The sequence below is a fragment of the Hypomesus nipponensis genome, chromosome 18, assembly GCF_054491055.1.
Source record: "Hypomesus nipponensis isolate SF chromosome 18, ASM5449105v1, whole genome shotgun sequence".
Lineage (NCBI taxonomy): Eukaryota > Metazoa > Chordata > Actinopteri > Osmeriformes > Osmeridae > Hypomesus > Hypomesus nipponensis.
The window spans coordinates 7237872-7262200 of record NC_140378.1 but is presented as its reverse complement, the minus strand read 5'-3'; the positions used below and the strand labels follow the sequence as shown (position 1 = coordinate 7262200).

The 24329-nt window shown below is 44.1% G+C and overlaps 2 protein-coding genes across 2 annotated transcripts; one reads left to right on the top strand and one right to left on the bottom strand.

Annotated features, from left to right (window-relative positions):
- Positions 1–1247: 1247 nt before the first annotated feature.
- gdap1l1 (ganglioside induced differentiation associated protein 1-like 1) lies at positions 1248–9406 on the bottom strand. Its single transcript, XM_084680775.1, has 6 exons — positions 9224–9406; positions 6514–6706; positions 3661–3834; positions 2840–2934; positions 1692–1806; positions 1248–1591 (listed from the first exon to the last, which is right to left on the bottom strand). Exons 1-6 carry the CDS (start codon positions 9404–9406, stop codon positions 1248–1250), a joined length of 1104 nt encoding a protein of 367 aa, XP_084536901.1.
- A 1193-nt stretch (positions 9407–10599) lies between these two features.
- Positions 10600–23626, top strand: jph2 (junctophilin 2). Its single transcript, XM_084679158.1, has 6 exons — positions 10600–11493; positions 13211–14027; positions 19382–19500; positions 20411–21306; positions 21452–21548; positions 21758–23626. Exons 1-5 carry the CDS (start codon positions 11115–11117, stop codon positions 21530–21532), a joined length of 2292 nt encoding a protein of 763 aa, XP_084535284.1. The 5' UTR covers positions 10600–11114; the 3' UTR covers positions 21533–21548; positions 21758–23626.
- Positions 23627–24329: the final 703 nt, after the last annotated feature.

Sequence of the window (24329 nt, the reverse complement as noted above, 5' to 3'; positions counted from 1 at the left end):
CTACTGGAGTAATAGGACTGTATTTACCGTTGTTTGCCTTACGAGACTTCATTGTTCAGTGTTAACCCTGTTTTTATAAAGGAATGCTTGTTGCCAGAGCCATGCATATGGTCTGCTGTGGTCCTAGACAGAGAGGGCTATTGTCAGACTGACTAGAAGGGGCTGGATAAGAGGTTTAAAACCGAGAACAGCTGTACAACAATGTCAGTAATGCATACAGTATATGGCCATTCATGAAACCAAAATTTACAGATTTAAACTGTCAATCATGTACAGAAACTGATAAAGCTCAAAGTTCTTGGAATCAAGCCAACTATGTATATCACCACCCATGTGAAAACTCATGATGTAAGCATAAAGCTTAAACTAACAAATGTATCATTTAAAAGGTCTTCTGCAAGGGCAGAAACAATCTTTCCACTGTCTGGAGGGACACAGTCAACAGCCAATGATTGATTTTTCAGTATTTCTGCCAGATCCAATCTGGTATACACTGCTTTATTATGTTCTCCTTCCTTGACAGTTCCCTGCTGTGGTGGACAGTACCCTCAACGACGTCTAGATATCCTGTCAGCTATGTGTGAAAATCTAATGAATCTAGTGAGGGTGAGAGTGCTGCAAGTGTTCCATGGAACCCTGGTGCTATGGCTGGGATTGAGTGCACAGTATGGGGATAGTGGCCTTGTCCTTCATTTAATCTGGCAGTTTTCAGGCAGCACAGCGATTGTACCGATGAAGGTTTGTTAGAAAAATCCCCTGGGGTTCATGGGCTGAACCCCCGGACCAAAGAAGGAGAAAAGGGCAATAGGTGAACGCCAAAACTATAACATAGCCTACTTCAACTGTATACTGACATGCTGGTTTTCATGAATCCCTATGACTATATGAGTTGCTATTGTGAAACCTCAAACTCTCCTACATGTAAGCAATAGATTGATCCTACAAAAGGTAGTCAAACAGAAAGGTTGTATTTGTCCATCGAATAAACCTTATGCGTGCCTCCAAAATAAACCACTGATAAAGTAAAGAATTATGAACAGAAATAAAAGAGATGAAGGCGTTGATTACCAGAGAATGTGCTGTCAAGAATTCCTTGCTATGGAATGTCTTTGTTTTCTTTGTTTACCCAGTAGTAAGTAATAGTGTTCTCTATATAGATTCATATTTTCCTGCTGTCGTAAAACATTACAGAAAAGTTGAAACATCACACAAATACATAGACATTTAACACAACAAGAGGGCATTTACTACATGTATTTCTTTTTTAAAAACCAATAAGCAAAGTACCCCATCCCGCCCAACGAGCCCATTAGGAAAGAGGCCCCGAAGAAAGATGGAGGCTTCTTTTTTACCATCCGGAATGCGTTGGGTAGAACTGCCGACAACAGAGTAGTGTGGATGTCGCCTAACACCTTGCGGAAAGCGTAGCGTTTTTGCACACGCACAAAAAAAGACTGCAGGTTGGGTCGGCTGCCGTCCTCCCAGTATTTCTTAGAAAGTCCCAGGAACTTAAGCCTGTGCAATGTGGCTCCGAGGCAGATGTCTGCAAGTGTAAATTCAGGTCCACAAAGCCATAGCTCACACTTTTGACCTGCAGAGGGTGGGAGAGAGCAGCAGATTTTTAACACAAAACGTAAACAAAACACATTCAACACAAATGTGACAAAAGCAGACCTGTTTTATGCACTGACCTTCATACTCCAGTTTCCTCTTTTCTAGTTCAGCTTCTACCTGATCCAAAACCATAGCGAGCTCGCCTAGAATCTTCTTCAGATTGTTCACATTATCGTGGTCCAATATTTTTGCCTGTGAACACAAAACAATCGTGCTGCACATGTTACTACAAAACACATTTCCATATATGGCCTCAACTCCTTCATCAAACATGTGTGTTAACTGAAATGTGTAGTGTTGATTGATCAATATTCCAGAGACTAGCCAATCCATGCCTTTAAAGGGTGAGGGTTGCTTTAACAAGGTTGGCTCTTGGAAGAGGCAGCTATTCACATTTAGACATTATGGGCCTACATAAGCCTATCTTGAACCCTGACAAGCAATTGAGTACTAATTTCTAATTTCTTATATCCATAGCACATAATTATGAAACATTGACAATAAACCATTTTTGAGTTGTGCTGAGTCATAAATTACACTACCAATATTGTGTCATGTTTGTGGAATACTGTTAGCTATGTGTGGAATTCTTTATTCTTTAACTGTGCTCTATTGTCCACTCACTATCATGTATCGCATCTAGCTCGAGTGAGGCCAAGCTTATTTAATCCAATGATAACATGCCTAACTGCTCATGGCTTTATCTCACTGAATGCACACAACTCTCTTTTTCTGTCCCAGTGATGTGAGGAAGGCATGCTATATGAAGGTGGGACATGTCCTTTATCACAGTACTGCACTGGGGTTACCCTCTCCACTATGATACTTATGATAAATAGAAGGAGAATTAAAGTGTATCTGTTTAAGAGTGATCAGGGACAGGTTTCACCAACTGTTCTTCTTAAATATGGTTACACTACAGGTCAGTCAAGAAACTCAGTCATCTTTGGCGATAATGATACTGCTTCACAACAACCTTTTGCCCGAGAAAGCGTGCCCGATACAAGTGTGGAGGTTGGGGTGGTGGAGGCAAAATTATAAGCATGTGTAACACACTTATTTAGTGGAAATGTCAGAGGAGTATCAAGTGCCTCTTAAATAGACCTTAAGCTGGTGAGGGTGACTGAATGTGACCAACATGACAGGGGGTTGGCAAATGAAAAGTGATGCAAAGCTCCCCTCAGAGTGTGAACCTGCTTTGCCTACTTTCCCCTGACTTTCTTACCATGAGTTTCTTCTGCTTGGAGAGGTACGGCTCTGTCAACTGAGCTTCCTCGTGGTCCAGCTTCATCAACTCAGAGGCGGCATTGGCCAAGTGTCCTGAAGACAGAGAGACAGAGAGACAGACGGACAAACAGACAGACAGACAGACAGACAGACAGACAGATAGACAGGTTGTTAGTGTTTTCTTCAAAAGGGCTCACACCCGTATACTTTGAGGCTAAGCTAGGATCTAGTATACAGTAAATCTTTCACACACCATGGAGGTCAGAAAGATCTTGCTTGCCTGCTCTTAGCCTCAAACCTCCCTATCACCAGCGATGGTGACAAAACCACAACCATACAGAGGATATCCAGCGTGACCGCTAATGCAACAGTAAAGTGGCCAGAGGAATTGAGAACACAAATGTCTTTAATTAAACATAAACATCATTGATGAACCCCTCACAAAGCCATCCGTTTGATATAACACCTCACCCAACGGCAGGAGTTCCCTGGCTAATTTATTTCCCTGCAATCATTCGGCTGGACCAGCCCTTGTCCTTGATTTACAGGACAAGTTCATTACGTAATAAAGGAGCCAGCCAGTTCAGACTCTAGTGGTCATAACGTCCACTGCTGAAATGGGGGAATTCACTGCCTAGCACTGTAATTTCTATGATCTACATTTTCAACAGTGAGGTCAGTTTAGCCAGTTTGAGAGTGATGAGAGGCTGCAGGGCAGACAGCTGTCATGAGCTTCACACGTGGTGGTTCCATGGATGTCATTTCTGTGAGGGGAAAAAAAAAGGAAATAGAAGAACAGTAAGTTCTGGCTTCACTTACTACGTATTTCAGCGGTGGCGTACTTTGGGATCATGGAGTCGGTGGTGAGCTCTGGGTGGAGGATGCAGCCGTGGGTGTAGGCGTCCATGGGCAGGCCGTCTAGCAGCTCCCGGTACTGCTGCACACGCTCATGGAGAGCTGAGCCCGTGTCTGGAATCAGCTGGGCCACAGCTTCTAGAGACGCACACACACACAACAGATAATACTGTCATACAGAGCGTATACACATGTTGTTATTGTTATTTAAACATGACAAGCCTCAGATTTAGCACAATAATCTGGCATCCATCAACTCAAGAGATTGAGAGATCAGAGAGGTATGTCTTGATTCTATAACAAAACAGGAAGCAGGTTGTCGGAGAAATTTTGAATTCAGTAACATTGTATTCAGAAAATACTGGTGCTTAGCATTCCTTGTCAGTAAAAAACACTCCCCACATTGCTTATAGATGACACTAGGCTTGCATGAACAAACTGACCTAGGTTGACCATTATCATACAAAAGGTGCATTAAATGTGTTTAACCTTATCTGTGTTGAGTGAATCATATGGTCAAGCCTAGGGTCAGAGAACTCTATGCGCACTCTACCTCTGGGATCGATCACATTGACAGCTGATATTCAGGGGAGGGGACTTCTCACTAATATGTTTAAATGGTCTTACATGATGACTTGTGAACCAGACAAACTTTGAATTGCAATCAGATTTTGTCTCCTTGCCGGCAAGCATTAAACTATGGTACTTTCTTTCAATCCGATGACTCTATGCATTACTTGATAAAGAAATGATCCTAACACAGGTACAGAGGCATCGAGACTGCAAGGTGTGAAGGAGGCCAACGGAGACGTCAGAGGAGAGATAGTTGGGTGTGGGGATGTTTCAGTCCTGCCAGTTTCTCAGATGTGCTGAGGGTGGAGATGCACCTGGCACTGTTACCAGGCGCTGACTAATCAGTCCCACCTCCGTCCCAGTGGGAGGACCTGGGCTGGCCCTGGACCTGGAGGAGCTTTGCTGCAGGGGCATGCATATCAAAACTGTTTGTCGAGTCAATCCCCTATCCCCATGCACCACTACCACACAAAACACACACACACCTCCCACACACAGAATAGTAATGTCCTGCTATACTGATGAAGAGCATAACATGATATCATACATGTTATGTGTGGTGGAATGTGTGTATGGGGAGTGTCGACCACCCAAACAGCCATCACAAAGCAGCTGATACAGCTGAGCCTTCACTAGAACAGTCCACTGGCTGCATTTCAGTATGTCTGATGTTCAAGTCATGCTAGGAATTTTGAATTAAGTACCCTCCGCCATAACATTTCAAAAATGTTGAAACAACCAGTGTCCACTGCTACAAGATACCTTCATGATTTAACTTAGCAGGTTTGTGGAACAGTGTTGTGGAGAGTCGTGTTAACGAGACAGCAGGCAAACTGGGAAAAAAAGAAGAGGGGTTTGGAATGTTCCAGGCTGTTACTTAGGTTTGCTTTGGGGAGATACACACAGAGACACACACACGAATACACACACACAAGACACACAGACTCACAGCACATGACACAGTTTGACTCATACCCACAAACAACGAACACAGACTGAAGGTCAATAAATGTAGCTCATGCCACAGGAGAGAGCCCCTAATGCTTAACATTGGAACATCAGGAGTCAGATGGCTGAGCGGTGAAGGAGTTCACCCTACTTGCTTCGGGGGAAATGTCCCTGTACTTACTGTAAGTCGCTCTGGATAAGAGCGTCTACTAAATGACTAAATGTAATGTAAATGTTACACAGGAGAGAGCCGTACGACTGACATGACAGCCATGGCAAAGGAGCACAATACAAAGAAATATCAGGAACATTATCTCTAAGAATACAAGACTTGGATGTTTTTCCCAACGGCAAACAGAATCACAAGGTTAAGTGTTGGATTCCCTCTTCTGCTACTTACCAGAGGCCGTATCAGGTCAATGTTGTCAGGGTTCATTAGAAATTAAACACAGAGCAAAGCCATATCGGTAAATACTGCAGCTGACTGACACGACACTCGACCAGTGAAGTGAGTGAGGCCCAAGGCCATTGTGCACCAAGAACCATATGGAGTTTTAATGCTTCAAAGGACATGAAACAGAGCTACAATGAAGCATGTCTATTTCACAAGTCAGTGATACAGTATTGACTCTCCTTATTCCTTTACAAAATTTTGCATGTTTCTTCAAACTAAATAAAAATATATCCTTTCACAATGGAAATGTGATATGTTTTCAAGTGCTCTATTTAGCTTGAGATGAATTTGACTGGGACTGGGAAACATCAACGCCATGTCAATGTTTCTGCCTCAGATAGGGGTGGGTATTTTGAGCAGCCATTGGACCATATCCACGTACACTTAAATCAGCGGTTGGTCAGAACATCCAGCATTAAAGTCACGGATCATTGGGCATTAATGTGTCTTTAGACTAGGAAGGAGTCCTTCATCCATTGGCACTGCTCAATATCCCTGAGGCCCTTCCTGGATCTACCCTCCCCGGACAATAACGACCTCACAACTGCTGCTGCTGCAAGTGATCCCAGAGGACACCCGATGCACACACAAGAAAACCTGATCCATATAATTCAGTCTGCGTTCATATACATGATATCAATATATAACCAGTCTCTTAACCAGCCTATCAACATGGTGAACTGTCATCCTGACATACCATTGGGAAAATAAACAAGTGGTCAAAAAAAGGTGACATCCATATGTTACGTACATATGACTGGATTCTGAGATATTAGAGAAATGATTGAAAAGGCCTCAGCCACCTGTGAGCGAGCTCTACAGTGTCTGAAGCAAGACTGTACCTCCTACAAAGTTGCTCTCAAGATACTCGATGATCTGGTTGTAGTCGCTGACAATGGTGTCCCCGTGGATGAAGACGGGTACCTCCTCCCCCAGGTTGAGCCTCATGAACCAGGGCTCCTTGTGCTCGGTGAGGGGCAGGCTCACGTCCCTCTCCTCACATAGCAGGCCCTTCTCGTTGATGACCAGCCGCACCTGGACACACACACAAACACACATGAACAAGCTGTGAGACGACACGCGTGGCAAAGAGGATCATGGAGAGGAGGCCAAGAAGCAAGGACACAGAAACTGTGACAACCAACAACACATCCACCGCAGAATGACCCAAAATATCCATGTGATGTTAAACTTCACGAGGAGCACAAACGTTAGTAAGCATGCTAAACAGACAGGAAGGAGCTAAAAGGCCTTGGTTATGCAATTATCATACTGATCAGTGAATCATTTTGGGGTCACATCTTCCTGGAGCAGAATTGATCAAATCAGACCAAAGTGCAAGATAATACTTTTTGGTTAATCTTCCAGCAGCATGTGTTTTATACTAGTGCTATTGTCCACATAATCACTAACTCCCTAGACCAGCCTCGTAGCCTAGCATCACAGACAGTGTTGGATGTAAATCTAACCCTGGGCAGAGTAGCAGAGAGAGAGGGTGTGCATATCTGACCTACAGCCCTGGGGAGTACAGTGGTGGATTGATCTCGGAGTAGCATCCAATCACATTGTCATTTGAAAGAATCTAACTCTGTCCATATCATATTCTCTTATGTGAATCATTTCATTCCTCATGTCAGGCTTTAGCACGGATTTACAGAAACGACCTCGACAACACTCTTCATAGGTCTGATGGCTTCACAGAAACGAAGCAGAAACTAAGCTGTCTAATGACAGATGCCTTTTCTCGCTCAGAAATAAACTCAATCTTCCTCTAATACTGATGTCATTGTATCATCTTCTGTGCCTGTGACAGTAATAGACAGTATTGTTATTTATTAAGGCTGGAAAACAGAGATACTTTTTTCAAATGTAGTTATGACTGAATATTGAGCTCTGCACTGGAATATCTTTGCTGAAAACACAATATTTGACACTCTCATGAAACCAAACAAAATGTATGACAAAAAAGGTTATTATGACTTGATAGCAGGAGCAGGTATTGCTTCTTTAAACAAACACAGGGTGACTGTAACAGCTTTAGAAAAACACATATTTCTGCCAAAGAACAGACAGAGACATGCTTTTGCATGATAGAGATCCTGAATTTGAACAACATCTAGTAATCTTTTTCAAGCAATCCAGCAGAGTGAAAAGGCACCTGCTTAAATGGATCAAGCATCATGTATTAAATTCTACACTGCACCCTGAGTACATACCTCTGATCAATCTGATCAGGATCATACCTTAAGCCCTGTAATTGACCATCCTGAATATACATCTACAATAACATGCTGTGAGACAAATACTAATCAGCTGTAAATAATGTCCTTATAACGTCTTTAACAACAAAGGAACTGAATCGTGCAGGTGAATAAAGTAAACTGATGGGAATCCTGTGTTGATGTGGACCTTTTGACAAGCCGGGTGCTAGCGTCTCTGCTGAGTGACAACAACAGCAATCAGCAGCCCAGGAAGAGTGGCTCCCTGCCAGAACAGCTCCTGGTTGACAGACAGGCTCACTCCCCAAGATCTTTACCTCCTGGGAGTGGAGGAGGGCTCGGCAACATCTGCTAAGACACTAGTGTACTGACCCACACGATGGATCACCTGTATATTATTTGACGTTAAATGATAAGCGTTCCACTGATATATCATGCTCATTACAAAATCCCTAGGGGTGTTACTCTTTGTACATGAAACTACAACTTGATATTCCCCACCTTTTGTTTAAAATATTATATACATGGAAAAAGGTAGAGCAGAAATAATGACATTAAACAAGGTCATTCATATTTACCTATGAACAATAACAGATGAAGCTTTCTAGAAGCTTAGTTGCGATTTAAACGCTTCAACCATAGAAGCCAAGAGGCAAGTCATGGAGCCCTGTTGATCATATTTTGGACACATTTGATGCAAGACCCTCAACTGTATGTTTTACACTCTTTGTCATTTACTAAAGGATATTTAATCAATGTGTGGAAAGGCATTGCTGTGCCTTTAGAAATCTACTCTAGAATGCAAACTATCCTGTATAGATTCATCTGGGGGTTAAAAAAAAAGAAATCTGGAATTTAAAAGGATCAAGGTTGTGAAACGGCGTGGTATCGAAATGAAGCACGAAGGAATCGTAGGTTCGGTTGATTTCTCTTCTTTACAGAGATACATCGTTTCAATCAATTATTTAAAGTGTCATGTGTCTGACTTGGACCACATCAAGGTGGACTTTACCGCGAGGGAAAAACGGGTCCAGAAAAAATCTGCAGCGAAATCTTCTTTAGGCTAAATCATCTATAGGAATAAGACATAGATCTCAAAACAACATATGTCTCTTGTAAACCAGTGTCGAGGGAATGTTCCCCACATGCTGCAGTGGTTTCATAATGTCTTGGATTAAACAGATCTTAACAGGCTTATAATTTGATATAGAATTCATATGATGAACAATATAATGTTGAATCATTCTACGATCATAGCAACCAAATATGTCCATAGTATGACATCTCACAGACAGGGAACACCTCCATTTCATGCATAGCCTATGAGTCTTACCTTTTGAGAGCTGAATGACTGCGTCCAATGGTACAGAACGAGCCTGTCTTTAGAAAAATTGGGTTTGGATTCTGCAACTGGTTCTTCGTTTTCCTCCCCGTCAATGATTTTGTCGTCTTCGTCCATAGCTGATATGGGCCACCAACTACAGTTGGTTGGGGTAACATTGTTGGAAGACGCCATGACAGAGGGTTTTGTGCGTGTGAGAGGACCAGGGAGGGATAGAGAGGAGGGAGGGACAGGGAGAGGGAGGGACAGAGGGAGAGAGAGAGAGAGAGAGAGAGAGAGAGAGAGAGAGAGAGAGAGAGAGAGAGAGAGAGAGAGAGAGAGAGAGAGAGAGAGAGAGAGAGAGCTAAGGATTTCAGCACCACAAAGAGAGCATCATCGATTCAAAAAGGCTAGATCAGTTCTGGACAGCTCCGGTGCTGAATCCACTTTCTGTCGAAACGGTCGGCAAAAAATAACCTGCAAAACCCATACAGGGCCGAACCTTTATTCAAGCATGGGAATACACTTAAAATGAAACCAATGCACACATCACGCAGTACGCACAAACATGCGCCGTGGTGGAACCCCCGAGTGATGGGAGGGTGCATTTCACAAGAAGGTCAAAGAGCTCTCTGTGAGGACAGCCAGGTGGATGAGATAGCTTGGTTTTAAAATATATATATATATTTTTTTTTACAATTGTAGTGCATCAGTCTTGACAAAAAAGCATTTGGGTGACAAGGTGACGTATTGAATTTTAGTCACAAAATGACGGAGACTGGTTAGCTTGATGGCAACGTGATCGACCTTCGCCGTGCGCGACTGTGCCATTACCCTATTCAACATCGTGCACATTTCACGTGAATGGGCGAAAAAACTGAGTTTTTCTGATTTCGGATAATGTCAACCAGATCGTCAGAAAACCATTGCAATAACAAATCTCTGCCAGTAGAGGGTGCAACTGTATATGAGAGAACACACGAGTCACAGACCTGAGCTTCTGAAATTATTTCCAAGCCCTGAGCAGAATCTAAATATCAGTGTCGTTACACAAGTAATATTATTATTAAAAACAACAGCAGTTCTCTGCCCTTTCCCATACAGTACCAAATATGAACCTATCCCTCACTCCAATTAGGCCAACGTGATCATCAGCCATTCTTTAATTATGACACTTTGTTTCAGCACATTGAACTGTGCAGATTTATTTAGGCGGTGTTGAAATAGAAGATACTGGATGCCATGGCCACCGTGAGCGCGTACAGCCCTCATGCACGCCCAACCCCGAAGAGGCAAGTGTTCTGGCATAGCTCCTTGCAGCAGAGTAGCTAAGGATTGGGTTGTATTTTTGGAACAGTGTGTGTAGATCTGGTCGCCTTGTTAGGTCTGTTAAAGTATTTCCAACCGCACCAACAGTTTGGAGAAAGCGCCACAGTAAGGGGAGGCAGGGACAGGGGAAAGGGGCTTTTCTATGGCCACCTTAAAAGCCATGATCAAGCGCCTGGGCTTAATAGAAGATATCCTAAATTGTCAAAATAATGAGAACATATCTTAATTTTTGTAAAAGTAACTTGATCTGCACGGAGTCTGGAAGTCCATGACTCCGGATCCACGAGGGGGAATAATTTAACAAAAAAAGTAAAGCGCGCACGTAATATGAAGTTGTTCTGATAGGTGATTTAAACGTTCAGTACTGGACATGATCCGAAATTACAAAAAACAACAGAGAAGAAAATCGGACCAATTTTAGATTGAATTGGGGACATTCAAAATTCGAAATTTAATGTCAGGTGAAGGTTATATTGTCTGTGTATGGTCTGATTCTATTTTGACAAAGTTACAGGTAGGCCTAATTTGACTTTTTAACTTCTAAAGTGCATGTTTGGCTGCGGTTAAGGAAGGTATGAGTGGAGGTCGCTTTGAATTTGACGATGGAGGTGCTTACTGTGGTGGCTGGGAGGGTGGAAAGGCACATGGCCATGGGATCTGTACCGGACCGAAAGGACAGGGGGAGTTCTCCGGCTCTTGGAATTATGGGTTTGAAGTGGTTGGAGTCTACACCTGGCCCAGTGGAAACACCTTCGAAGGGTACTGGTCGCAGGGAAAGCGTCACGGGTTAGGCGTTGAAACTAAAGGACACTGGGTTTACAAAGGAGAATGGACTCACGGCTTCAAAGGGAGATACGGCACACGTTTGAGTATAGGTAGTGGCGCAAAGTATGAAGGAACATGGAATAACGGATTGCAAGATGGATACGGCACAGAGACGTATGCTGATGGAGGTGGGATATAGCTTCTTATTTAGCATGTGTCATGTGTGCTTGACCTAATAATCCAATAACATGAGCGGAGAACTTGAAATGTGCTTAACATGTTTGATCACATGCGGGTTCTTTAAGGGGGATTGTGTGACTCTAGCAACCATGCATGGATCATGGAACCCAACTGTTGGCCAGATGGCCCATTGGTGCCTTGCCCATCGCCAAGACCTCTTGCCAAATCCAAGTGATACATGAAGACACATTTGGGGGAGTAAATAATAAAGTGTGTTAACAGGCTGCATATGCTGCCAGGTGCAATAATGATGTTCTTCTAAAGCAAATGACCTGTTATTCTACAAAACTCATTATTTATCAATTGAATTGGCTTTTTTTTTTTTCTTACCATTGACAGAATCATATAAGGATATATGCATGTTTTCCTCGTGAACATTTAAATGTCTAACATAAACTGACCAGCATCCTAAACAGTAGTTTCAGAATCAAAATGTGTTTGTATTGCTATGTAAGTTTAAACAAACACAGCATTTCCTGGGGCCTTCAAATTGCCATGGCAAAGTAAAAAAAAAACATAACAGATCATGCCTGGGCCAATGTTGCCCTGGCTAGCTGACTCATCAGATTTAGGTCTAAGTGATGTGGAGCAGGGTGATGTGAAGCTGCCATGTGTCAGGATGTAAGAATAGCCCCGACTGTGTTCTCTTAGCCTCACGGTCCCCAATGGCGATGGCATCCAGACATGTGGCTTGGTCTGCATGAAGGACTAGACCCCCTGATGAGTTTGAACTAACAGAAATAACTGTACTGAGACTAGTCTCTCACACTAAGTACATTTACTGTAACATTAACACAGGGCATCAACCTCAACCTGTATTGTTACACCGCCCACATGCATCAACACAGAGTGGATACAATAGACAGCATTGAAGAGCACTCAGACAGGCTTATATCGATTTCACATAAATCGAGTGATGTCAGCATTTCAGATTTCAACTTAATATTGAGTGCAAGGCTTTGCGTTTTTGAAAGGACAGGCCTATAACATGAATCCAACACCAACCCATGCACAGACATGTAGTGAGATAAGGATGGTCCAACACACCATGCACAGACATGCAGTGAGATAAGGATGGTCCAACACACCATGCACAGACATGCAGTGAGATAAGGATGGTCCAACACACCATGCACAGACATGCAGTGAGATAAGGATGGTCCAACACACCATGCACAGACATGCAGTGAGATAAGGATGGTCCAACACACCATGCACAGACATGCAGTGAGATAGGGATGGTCCAACACATCATGCACAGACATGCAGTGAGATAGGGATGGTCCAACACACCATGCACAGACATGCAGTGAGATAAGGATGGTCCAACACACCATGCACAGACATGCAGTGAGATAGGGATGGTCCAACACATCATGCACAGACATGCAGTGAGATAGGGATGGTCCAACACACCATGCACAGACATGCAGTGAGATAAGGATGGTGATACAGCCTGGGTACTGTCAGCTTGTCAACAAGCTTCAACACACGAGGACTGAAGATTGAAGTTTGAATCTGCTCATGAAGTTTGAATCTGCTCATGAAGTTTGAATCTGCTCATGAAGTTTGAATCTGCTCAGGCCTTTCTCAGACGAAGACAAAATGTCCCTGTTTACCATTGCTCCTGCTAATAGACATTGTGAACATCCTGTGTTTCCTCAGGCACCTTCCAGGGTCAGTTTACAGGTGGTATGCGACATGGATACGGGGTGCGTCAAAGTGTGCCCTACGGCATGGCGGCGGTGGTGCGCTCCCCTCTCCGCACCTCCCTGACCTCTCTCCGCAGCGAGCACAGCAACGGCACGCTGCTCCAGCAGGACGCGCCCATCATCACCACCACCAATGCCTCCGGCCAAGAAACCCCCATCTCCACCCCCACCCAGCTGGGGCCCTCCCGCGGGGGCTTCGCTCTCACGCTCCAGGTCGACCCAGAGGCCGTCAAGCCCAAGAAGAAAGGCCTGTTCCGCCGGGGCTCTTTGCTGGGCAAGCTGAAGAAGTCCGACTCCCGCACCTCCCTGTCCAGCCAGAAGAGCAAGATCAGCTTCCTGAGGACCGAGTCAGCCCTCAGCTCGGCGGCCAGCGATGCCAACTCCACCATCAGCCTGGGCGACGACAGCCTGGCCGGCGTGGAGGACTTCCCCCCCGTGGAGGCCGACATCGATGCCACCACCACCGAGGTCTACATGGGCGAGTGGAAGAACGACAAGCGCTCCGGCTACGGAATAAGCGAGCGGTCCAGCGGCCTCAAGTACGAGGGCGAGTGGCTGGACAACCAGCGCCACGGCTACGGCTGCACCACCTTTGCGGAGGGCGGGAAGGAGGAGGGGAAGTACATGAACAACATGCTGGTGAAGGCCATGAAGAAGAGGGTGATCCAGCTGAAGGGCACCAAGATCAAGCAGAAGGTGGAGCGCAGCGTGGAGGGAGCTCAGAGGGCGGCGGCCATCGCCAAACAGAAGGCAGAGATCGCTGCCTCCAGGTACAAACCAAAACAGGCTGGGTGACTAACCATGGTGTTGTTGTTACCTGTGTTGTGGTTGCTGCTATGTACCTAATTATTTATTTGACATTAAGATTGAATGTGATCAAGAAATACAGGATAAGGATAAATTAGAATTAGGATAGAAATACATCCAGTAAGGGCATCAGTATCTCTTTATATACTTAGAGTTGCATACAGAGAGTATGCAAGGATACTTCTGGAGGGAACTGCATAAACAACAGAGCTGTTGTGAGGAGGACAATGTTCAAGACAAGCTACATTGTAAGTTGGAAGCATGAGTTCTAGCTGCAGGTCAAGATGGACTGGCACCCACAACCCATTCTCAAGAGCTGGAGGTTGGACCCTTTAGAAAGGTTGACCTCATCTTACACACGCACACACACACACCTACTAACACAGATCAGTCAGAGGTGTGGCGTCCAAAATATGGTTACTTTTTTAGAGGCTAGAGCCTTTGATATATAGTTTGATGTCTTGGAAGTTTTTTCACCCTTACCCTTTGGAATAGAACTTGTTCACCACAAGGCCATTCATTGACAACACTACAGTGACCATAAGCGTCATGAGCTGACCCTGCATGGACCTGCACATAAAGGGCAGAGCCTGCTATGGCACACAGACCTGACTGTCAAGTTCAATGAGGAAAGCAATGCCATGGTATCAGTTTACCAAGCACCCCCTTGACCCAATGACGTGGGCCTTCTGACAAAAAATCGGCTGTTGGCTGCCCTGATGTTCCTACACATCAAAGGATTGTTCTATGAAAGTGTCCACTCGTGTTTACTACAACTTCCAACATGAGAAAAGTAACCGAACAGGATTTGTAGAACTTTTGTGTTTCCTTTGGGATTTTTTGAGACGTTGAAGCACTGTAGGGTGTTGCCACAAAGCAGTTCTTTGTTTGCCTTTGCACTTGTCAGACCAATTTGTCAACGATCTAATCATATAGTGTATGACGTGAAGGGGGAGTTAAAATGCCATCTAGCATGCAGGCAAACATAGTCAAATTTGTTTCTAGCTTTGCTGGATGGTGTGTTGTTTGTTCCTCTCCGTGTCCATGTCCTTGTCCTTGCTTGACAAAACAGGGCACGGCGATGCTCTTTTCCGATGACACAGGTTTCCTGCTGTCCATGCACCCGCACCATACAAGGCAGGACCTGTATTATCTAATGGAAGCCTCTGCACCTGAAATAAGCTCAGTGTTTACAGCAGGCAAGCTCTCCCTGATGGACTGCAGATCCTGTCCCAGGCAGATGGAAATCTAAATATTTTACCTCAGCGACGTGCAGCAAAATAAGAGTTATGGGCCAAACTGTTTTTTTTCCTTTGTGTAGTAGTTAACCTCTATCATCTTCTCAGACAGGTCGGTGCCCAGACAAGGCCATGAATAGACATGATTACTAAGATCCAGGGGACTGTGTGGGATAGTGACTGGAAATAAACAGTTATCGACTTTACAAACAACTTTCCAATCACTCTTGGGTGGTTTCAAACTGTAGACCCAAACTCAAACAGATTCACCGTGATTGTCTCTCACCTTTTTAAGTGTGTAATTTACACAGTCAATACAGGGGTGGTGGGGACAGACACATTTGTTTTAAAAAGCTAAATTTCACTGATAATTCTGTCTCATTTCCTATTGAAAGTTCAGAGGTTCAAAGGTTTTAGACCTAGAATACAATACGAGCACCAAATCCGGCCAACATTGTATTGTGTAGCCCCATGTGAACCAGGAAGATGGAGCTCTTTCCCTGCCAAGACCCACTACAAAACCACCATCCAGCCCTCCAGTAATGGTGCCAACCAGTGGCTATAGCCATCGAGAGATTAGGTCAGGAGGTATACATGTATCAAGTTGCATATTGAAGTTAGCTCGTCAGCTAGCCTATGTTGTGCTTTGACATTCAGTAGCTGTGTCTGGCTGTCTGGCGGGGGCTGGGAGCAGGCTCTGAGAGGGTCTGAAGAGAGACTGCTGGACGCTGCTCTGGGCGTTAATGACGCACAGGCAGACGGAGGCACTGTGTCAGAAGGGAGGCCTGACTAAATAAGGGCAGGCACACTGTTGCTGTAGCACAATCACAGGCGAATGCAACAGCTGATTGAACCCTCTCTTCCCCCAACTTTGCTGCCCAGTCACAGACAAACAGCCACACACAGCTGAGAGACAGCTCTGGGTGAGGGTTAGGCTTAGAGACTTGTGTCACTGGATCCGGACTGTTAACAGGGACGTTTCATGTCGTCTTGTTGGGAACAGTTTGTAGGAGTCTGACATGGAGAACATCCAACAAGTTTGAGCACAGCCAAGGGACAAGCAGCGCAGAGACACTGGGCAGTCTTGCGTCAGCAGGGGTGTCAAATGGTTCCATGGATATAAATATGACAGAGCTCATAAGAGAGAGTCTGGGGATGAGAGAGTAGCAGATACATGTACCACACCTAGCCTTAGTTGTGCGTCTACACTTACATACATTATTGCTGAGACAGGCATTTTGTGCCGCTGCAACTAGTTTAATCATTTGCAAAGAGAGGCGTGTGTGGCGGAGGAGCCGGTCTATTCTTGCCTGTGTACTGTATGTACTGTAAACTATCAATACTGGTGATGAAGTTGGGGTGCCCCTGTTCCCCGGATTCGATTCCAGCTTGAGCCATTTCTGCTTCTCTTCCCCTCTCTCTCCCCTACAGTTCCTGTCAATTTTCTATATTTGTTCGAAAAAGGCCCAAAATATTGAACACTGCAATATTTGCACACATAAAGACAAATACACATGATGATGATGTTTTTGTATAATATGAGAACATATTTTGGATACTAAATAAAACATACAGTATATTCTGTATATTTTATATATATATATATATATATATATATATATATATATATATATATATATATATATATATATATATATATATATATATATATATATATATATATATATATAGAGAGAGAGAGAGAGAGAGAGAGAGAGAGAGAGAGAGAGAGAGAAAGTGCTTGGGGGATCCCCTGAGCTGGAGTGGCATATTCCATGCTGACAGATCTCACTTCTCTTGAAGCCAATGCGGAGTTATGCACAATTCGTGAGCGGCACAATGGAAGCTAAAACTCAAAGCATCACTAGCTTTTTAGGGGTACACATTTTGATCTTCTGCATCTCTTAAATATGTTTTGTTATTGGAAATCACACCGCTGCCCCAGCCTCTAGGTTAGAGGGGGGGGGGGGGGGGGCTTTAGGGAAGACTGAAACCATACAGAGTATTCAGGTCACAGCTTCAGATATCACACTTTGTTAAACTAGTCTGTTTGAAGCGAGGCGATGAAAGGATGCCACTGAGGAGCAGAAGTGCAGCATTCAACAGTGGCGTCATACCCACTGAAAATAAGTCAGCAAGAGACCACTTCAAATGTATTATCTGTTCACAACAGGACATCTCACGTATTTCTCATCCCACTTACATGTCATAAGTGTCCATTTGATTGTGAGAAAAACAATATACGAGTTCACGCTAACTAGCTAGAGCACCGCACCAAAACAATCCCAGTGATTGTAGTGTATGTTGGCTCTGGAGTATGTTCTCTGAGAGCTGCGATGGTGGAGGTAGTTAGTCTGCAAGAGATACCATCTGCCCTACGCCTCTCTCCACCCACACGCTAGCAACCGTTTATGGAACCTCTACACACCACACAACACAACAGATCATGTTTTGGGTCCAGCAGCAGCCTTTTTCCATTAGTTCCAAGGATACTGTGTTTATGCTCCATCTGTTTGTGGGAACGAGGCTTATAGGAATTACAGTTCTGACACCATAGAATGGCACTTCTGTGTGTTGTGAGTGCTAGTGTCGCAGCCAAGACCACATTCCGCTCGAAAGCAGAATCTGTTAGTGTGCTAAACGGATGGGGAGATATTCACCACACACTTGTTAATGCATTATGCAAGTCTCATTAGATATTCTTCAGTAAATCACATCATTAAAACAAGCTAACCTGCAACCCATCAAGCCTCCAGTGTCGTTGTAATATCAAGCATGGAAACATTCTGTTGATACAATATGGAGTGAATGCAATGGGTTTTCCTATTGACGTTTCACAAATCAGCTGCTTTTGTAGATTTCAAGCTTCAGGCAATGAGATTTGTTGAATCCACCTTTGATGTGGATGGCATTGGCCCTTTAACCATGTGTCAGCCAGTCTAGATATGAGCTCAGAGACAGTGAGCAGGAAGGCAGAAGCCCCTGAAAGAAGGGGTGTTGTTGACTCGGTGGGGACAGGTGTAGGTCTACTAAATCAAGCAGGGAGCTTCAAGTGCCCCCCTAATTGTTCCAGGGGGAAGAGCCTACCCCTCAGAGTCTTCAAGTGGGCCAGAGCTATTTTGAGCCCCGTGTAACGTTACAGTATGTCAAGTATTCACAGAGTAATCACAATCAGTAATACTCCCAGCCCTCCAGAGATATCAACAGCATTGACTACTCCACACTCACTCAAATCGCGCAAAAGATGCCCCACTCCGAGCAGATCACAATAATGTTAAGGGCTGTTGCCATTTGCTATACATGTTTAGATTGTTAAGAGTAACACATTTCATTTTGTACAATCGCTTATTTATTTTCAAATACTGGATCAGTATTTGAAAAGTTGCAAACTCGCACATGCACACGCACACATATACACACAGGTACAACAATTCAGGCCCCTTCAAAGCAGACCCCCTGGAGTATTAACATTGTCTGAGCCAAGGTACTAAAATCCTCATAAAGTCATATATTTCAGTTCCAACTTAGCAGCATAAAACCAAATGCCCCTTCTCTATTTCTGTTAATAACTAGAACCCATGTGACCGACCACACACACATGCCCCTCACATTAGGCATGACTGTATTTTGTAAACAAGCCTTCAGTGATATTTCAGTGAGTCTCTCTGGATAAGGCTTTATAATGTTGCATCATACAGAGTCCAGTGTTCTCCTCCTGGTCAGGTTTGGTACGAGGGGGTTTAAGTGTTGTGGATGCTCTCATTTCTTTTATCATTGCTAATATGACAAAGTATATTTCCAAATAAAGAGGGTAGAATGTGATTCGCAGGGTGAGGAACAGCCATTTTCCTTTCATTCATTCATTCATTCATTGTCATTCATTTGTACTGCATGAACTGTCACCATCTGGAGTGAGGTGTGAAGACTTGTCACACACTCATTCATTCATGTGGAGCACAATGTTCCCTTCAATATGACAATCACCTGTTCTTTACAATAATGACTTTCTAACCACAGCCACAGGGCAGGAGCAAACGGGACAGGAATGCTGAGTGAACCCTGGTTTTGTGTCTCTCCAGGACCTCCCATGCCAAGGCCAAGGCAGACGCAGCAGACCTGGCCTCCCAGGCCTCCAACAACGAGTCCAGCATCGCCAGGGTGGTGGCCCGAGAGCTCTCCCCCTCCTTCATCCAGCCAGGTACTCGTCTGAATCTTGAACTTGAACTTCAGTCATAGCGGCGTGGCTGTCGTCCGTGCTGTGTTGCTGATCCTGGGTTGAGAGGGGTGCTCCACAAGGATAGTGTCCTCTATGAGGATCTAAAAAAAGGGCCTTCTCACTGGGGCTGCAGGAGCATATCAGGTTCCTTACGCATCCGGCCTGCACACACTGGCCTCTCAGCCTCCGGTGTGCCTCCGCATTTTTGTCTTCTCTTCTCCGAGCTGAGCTCCTCGAAGATTCAAATAGACACTCGCTGATAAAAGGTTGTCACCGTTGAGTGGCTGGCTGAGATGTGTGTGGCTAATGCTCCAAATGGACCAAGGTCTTCAGTCACAGCACATTCCTCTGGGAAAGATCACTCATGCAAAGATGGCAGAGTGATAAACAGTCTTCTAGGATTTCACTCTGAAAGGGGAAAAGGGGTTAATGCAGAGAGTTTTAATTGGTTGATTATCTCATCCATTTATACCCTGTTAGAACAACCTCATTGGTTCTAACCTCATTACAACCAGTTACTCAACTATGAAACCAGAGGCATTTTGTAAATTAAGTGGGGATTTTTTTTCATAAGTGGCCTTAAATTACATCTCAACAACATCCAGTAGAAATCAGAGGGTAACCATTTCTAATCAAAGCAATTGGTTTGATGCAGAGCGTCAGAGTGGCCCACTTTTTTGTAATGAGGGGACTGCTAAAGACAGAAATGAACAAAACCAATCTCTTTGTTTATCAAAGTAATCCATTTACTGGAGAGCCTGCATGTTCAGGATGGCTTACATTCATTTGTTTATCAAATGTCATGTATGATGACAGCAATAAATGAGAAATGTCATGTCTTATAAACAGCCTGTAGATTGAGATCTTTCCAATCCGTGTGTGCCACCTGCAGGGCCAGAGTACATGAAGAAGAGAGCACTTCAGGAGATTGTGGAGGGCAATGAGAATGCAGAGACTATCATGCACGAGCCCCTCTTAGCAGAGGAGCCTCCACCCACCCCCCCGGAGAGCCCTGTGATGCACGAGCTAGACAGCCTGATGCCTGTGTCCACGCCTGCCCGCACCCCCTCTCCCAGCCTGGGCATCAGCAAGGAGGAGCCCCACCTTCTCAGCCCCGGGAGCTGGAATGGAGACAAGGCCAGCAGTAAAGGTAGTGGCAGCCGAGGAAGTAGCCTGGCCAACAGCAGGCCCGGCAGCCGACCCACCACCCCCGCATCCATCCCCGCCCCCGCCCCTGCCCCCGCCCCCCTTGAGGAGCGCGCCACCGGCAGCCGCGGTCCCTCTCGCACCCCGAGTCGCCAAAGTAACGTGGCTGAACAAGGCTCCGACTTGGAGATTAAGCCGCTGCAGAAAATGGACACCGAGGTGAAGGTTCCAGAAGCTGCCCCAGCCTCTGCCCCAGCCTCTGTAAGGACCAGCCTCATCTGCTCAGATGAAGAAGAACCGCTACCCCCCTCCAAACCGTCCTCCAAAGCTGTTACCCCAGAGCCCAATGCGGGCGAGCTCAAGCAGAGAGCAGGCACGCGCGAGTCTCTCCACGAACGCCCGCCCTCTGCTGTCGAGAACAAGGTTGAGGAGCGAAAGCCTGTCAGCAAAGCTGAGCCCAAGCCTTCGCCAAAACGAGAGCCCAGCCCGGCTCCCAAACCCACACTTGAACCCAAAGCAGTGTCCGCTCCCACCAAGCCAGCTGCCAAACCAGCACCAAAGGTGGAGCCTAAAGCTGAGGCAAGACTCAAAACTGTAATGAAGACCCCAAGTGAAATCATAGACTCTTTAGAAGATGACCAGGTAGGGTTGCATGAGCTCCCAAAATATGTAGATAATATATGTAAAATGTCTGTACAGGTGCCAAGAAGAAACACATTCAACTATATAAACATCATTACATTTTTCTCTGTTACCCTGTGCTAATGCGTGTATGTTTCTTCTCAAGGGGCCAAACACTGTTATGATCTGCATGGTTATACTACTAAACATCGGCCTGGCTATTCTCTTTGTTCACATCTTGTCATGAGACTTTGGCAACCCAGGTAATGGTTGTTATTTCACTTCATCTACATAGGGTATCCATAGGGTAACCATAAGATACATATTCCCAACAGTCTGGTGTTCATTTGCAATCTAATATCACCATGTGTTACTGTATAGCAATATATCCTTAATGTCCTTTATCTCTATATGTGTCCAGCCATTTGAATAATTTGTATTCATACGTTTTGTCTCCCGGGTGGGTCCTCAGGTTACCGTCCTGCATTTGAGAGGGGTGGCCCGTATTTTCAACCAGGACCAGAGAGATCAGAGCCTACCAAGACACCCCAGCCTTATATGGCCCCGCTTGGCCGCTTCCAGCTCTACTGCAGGTTCTGTTGATGTATCCGTGTGAGATTTTTTGAAGCAAATGCTTTTACACAGGGTGGGCAGATCAGTACGCCGGATTGAGGGACAACCCATCTGCAGTCATTCTGATCATCTGAATTTCACAACTGGTGTCTGTGGACAGTGGGGGAGCCATATTGTTCTTCATCAGTGAGGACCCTATACTGGAGACAGTGTTGCTCGCTCTGCACCTAGGGCCTCTGAAGGATGAGTCACAGTCTGGGTCATTGTTTTGCAAAAGGCTGGAAACTGTTACTGGCCAAAACTGATATGGCCTCACAACTAGTTAGCAGATGGACTGTTAATACTGTAGTACACGTGACTGTTAGCTTGTCAGTAGGAGAGTACAGTCTTGGGATATCTCAACCTAGACTTCTCCTTTTTGCCTTGAAATTAAGTAGTATAGATAAAGATGGTGGTGACGATGACGATGATGAGAATGGTTTGTGAATAACAGACATTTCTATTGCCGGAGATCATGGTACAAAGCTAGCCTGTTTTCTTTTTGCAATGTCAATTTTCTTGTATGAAGTAGATTTATTGTAATTTCTTGAGGGCTTTTAGTAAGATAGGAATGTGCCTCGGCATTGGTGATGATGTGTCACACTAACCGTCACTACAGTGGAATGCACTGGTACTGTCCATCTTCAGGATCTCCTCATTCACTCTTCTTCACAAGACATAGGTGTCACACTGGAGGATGTTTGTGTTCATGGTTATAGCAATTGTTTTAAGCAGGATGTTTAAAAGAAACGTAAGTGCAAGTCAGTTTGTTGGTGGGATCTTTTCGAAACCATCATATTTTGATTTGTTAAAGGACATGGGTTGGGAGTGGATGTACATTGTTGATTTCAGAGATGGTGCTGAATATATGGGATTATAGACAGTATATATGACTATGCAAAGGTTGTTAGGATAAAAGATTAGTTTGAGAGCATTTTTGCTGTTAGGCTTTATGGTCTGTGAGATTCTCAATAGCATGGATACTATTGGATAAAAAGAGGTTATGCTTCAATAAACCAAATAATCAGTTTTTTTCTCAACTTTTGTATGCATGTGATCACTTTGTGTGTTTTTTTGTAAATTTTGAAGTACACAGCTTTTCAAACCACTCAAAATACTCTGTTATAATATTATTTGTGAAAAACAATATCCAACTACACATACTTTATTTATTATCCTATAAAGTCAATTACCTCAAGTTTGCGTGATGGGGAAAAATGTAGTTTGATATAGTGGAACTCCAGGTCTTACACATATATCGAAAGCACTCAGAATGTGCTTTTCTAAAACATGATTAGTATGTTTATTGTTCCTACATCCAAATGATTGTCTTCCGTTCTGCATAATAGGCTACTGAAGAATTCATGAACTCAATCTCTGTTGATGAGATATTATAGACAGAATGAATGCCCTGCTCACTCCACTGGTGATGTATTCGATTTTAATGCAGACACACCCTCACGTAAAGAAGCTTTGCCACACAATAGCAACGTGTTTTCCCAAAAATGTAAAGTTAATCATTTTTGTAAACCATGGTTTGTACAAAAAAATAATAAAATATTCAACATAGTTTCGGGTTGTTATGTACTATAAAGTAGTCATAACGTCAGTTTCACTCCAAGATAGAGGCCATTTTGTTTTGTCACTGGAGCCCAGACATTTTGGATGTCATTTCATGTGTAGATTTAAATGACTAATTGTAAAACAATAAATTAATTTTACAACTCTGGTATGTGATTTGGCATTTTTTCATATACAAAACCATTTTGTAGTGTCATTACTAGAAGTATTTTTACTTAAACTATTCAATTTAATTAGGTTAATTAGGATGTATTCTAGATTGTATTTTAATCTGCCATCTCTTTTTGTCTAGACCAGTAGCAAATGAACAATAACAGTATTTTTAAATCCCACCTGTCTGCCAGCTTGACAGATCTTCCCCATGACAGGCTATGAATACCAGGCCCTATTTTAGACTTGGGCTGTCAGACGAGCAACTCTCAAGCCGTCCACATTACAGCACTTCATGTAAAGCTCATAGATTCAGAGTGAAACAAAAGCACAAAAGGCAAATACACAGTGAAAAATGTGTGGTGTCCTCACTAATACCACCTCACCTGGAATCCAAAACCACTCAATCAGATTGTGTGCAAAGAATGTCTCTAGTCTGAAACTCAGGAACGTGCAGAAGTGTCTGGTGTGGTACAGGTGCCCTCTGTGTGGTCAGTTTGTGCTTTATTGAAACTACTACGGGTAGGTATTCATCAATGCGTAGCTTGCAAGTTGTGATCTTGACAAGCTACTATTCTTTACATGGACTGTGTTAACCTCTGAATCCAGGATAAAAGATCTTCAAGTGTTACAGAATACTGCCCTCTAGCCACAAAACATGTCTCCACCAGTACGGAAACTCCTTCAGAACAAAAAGAACA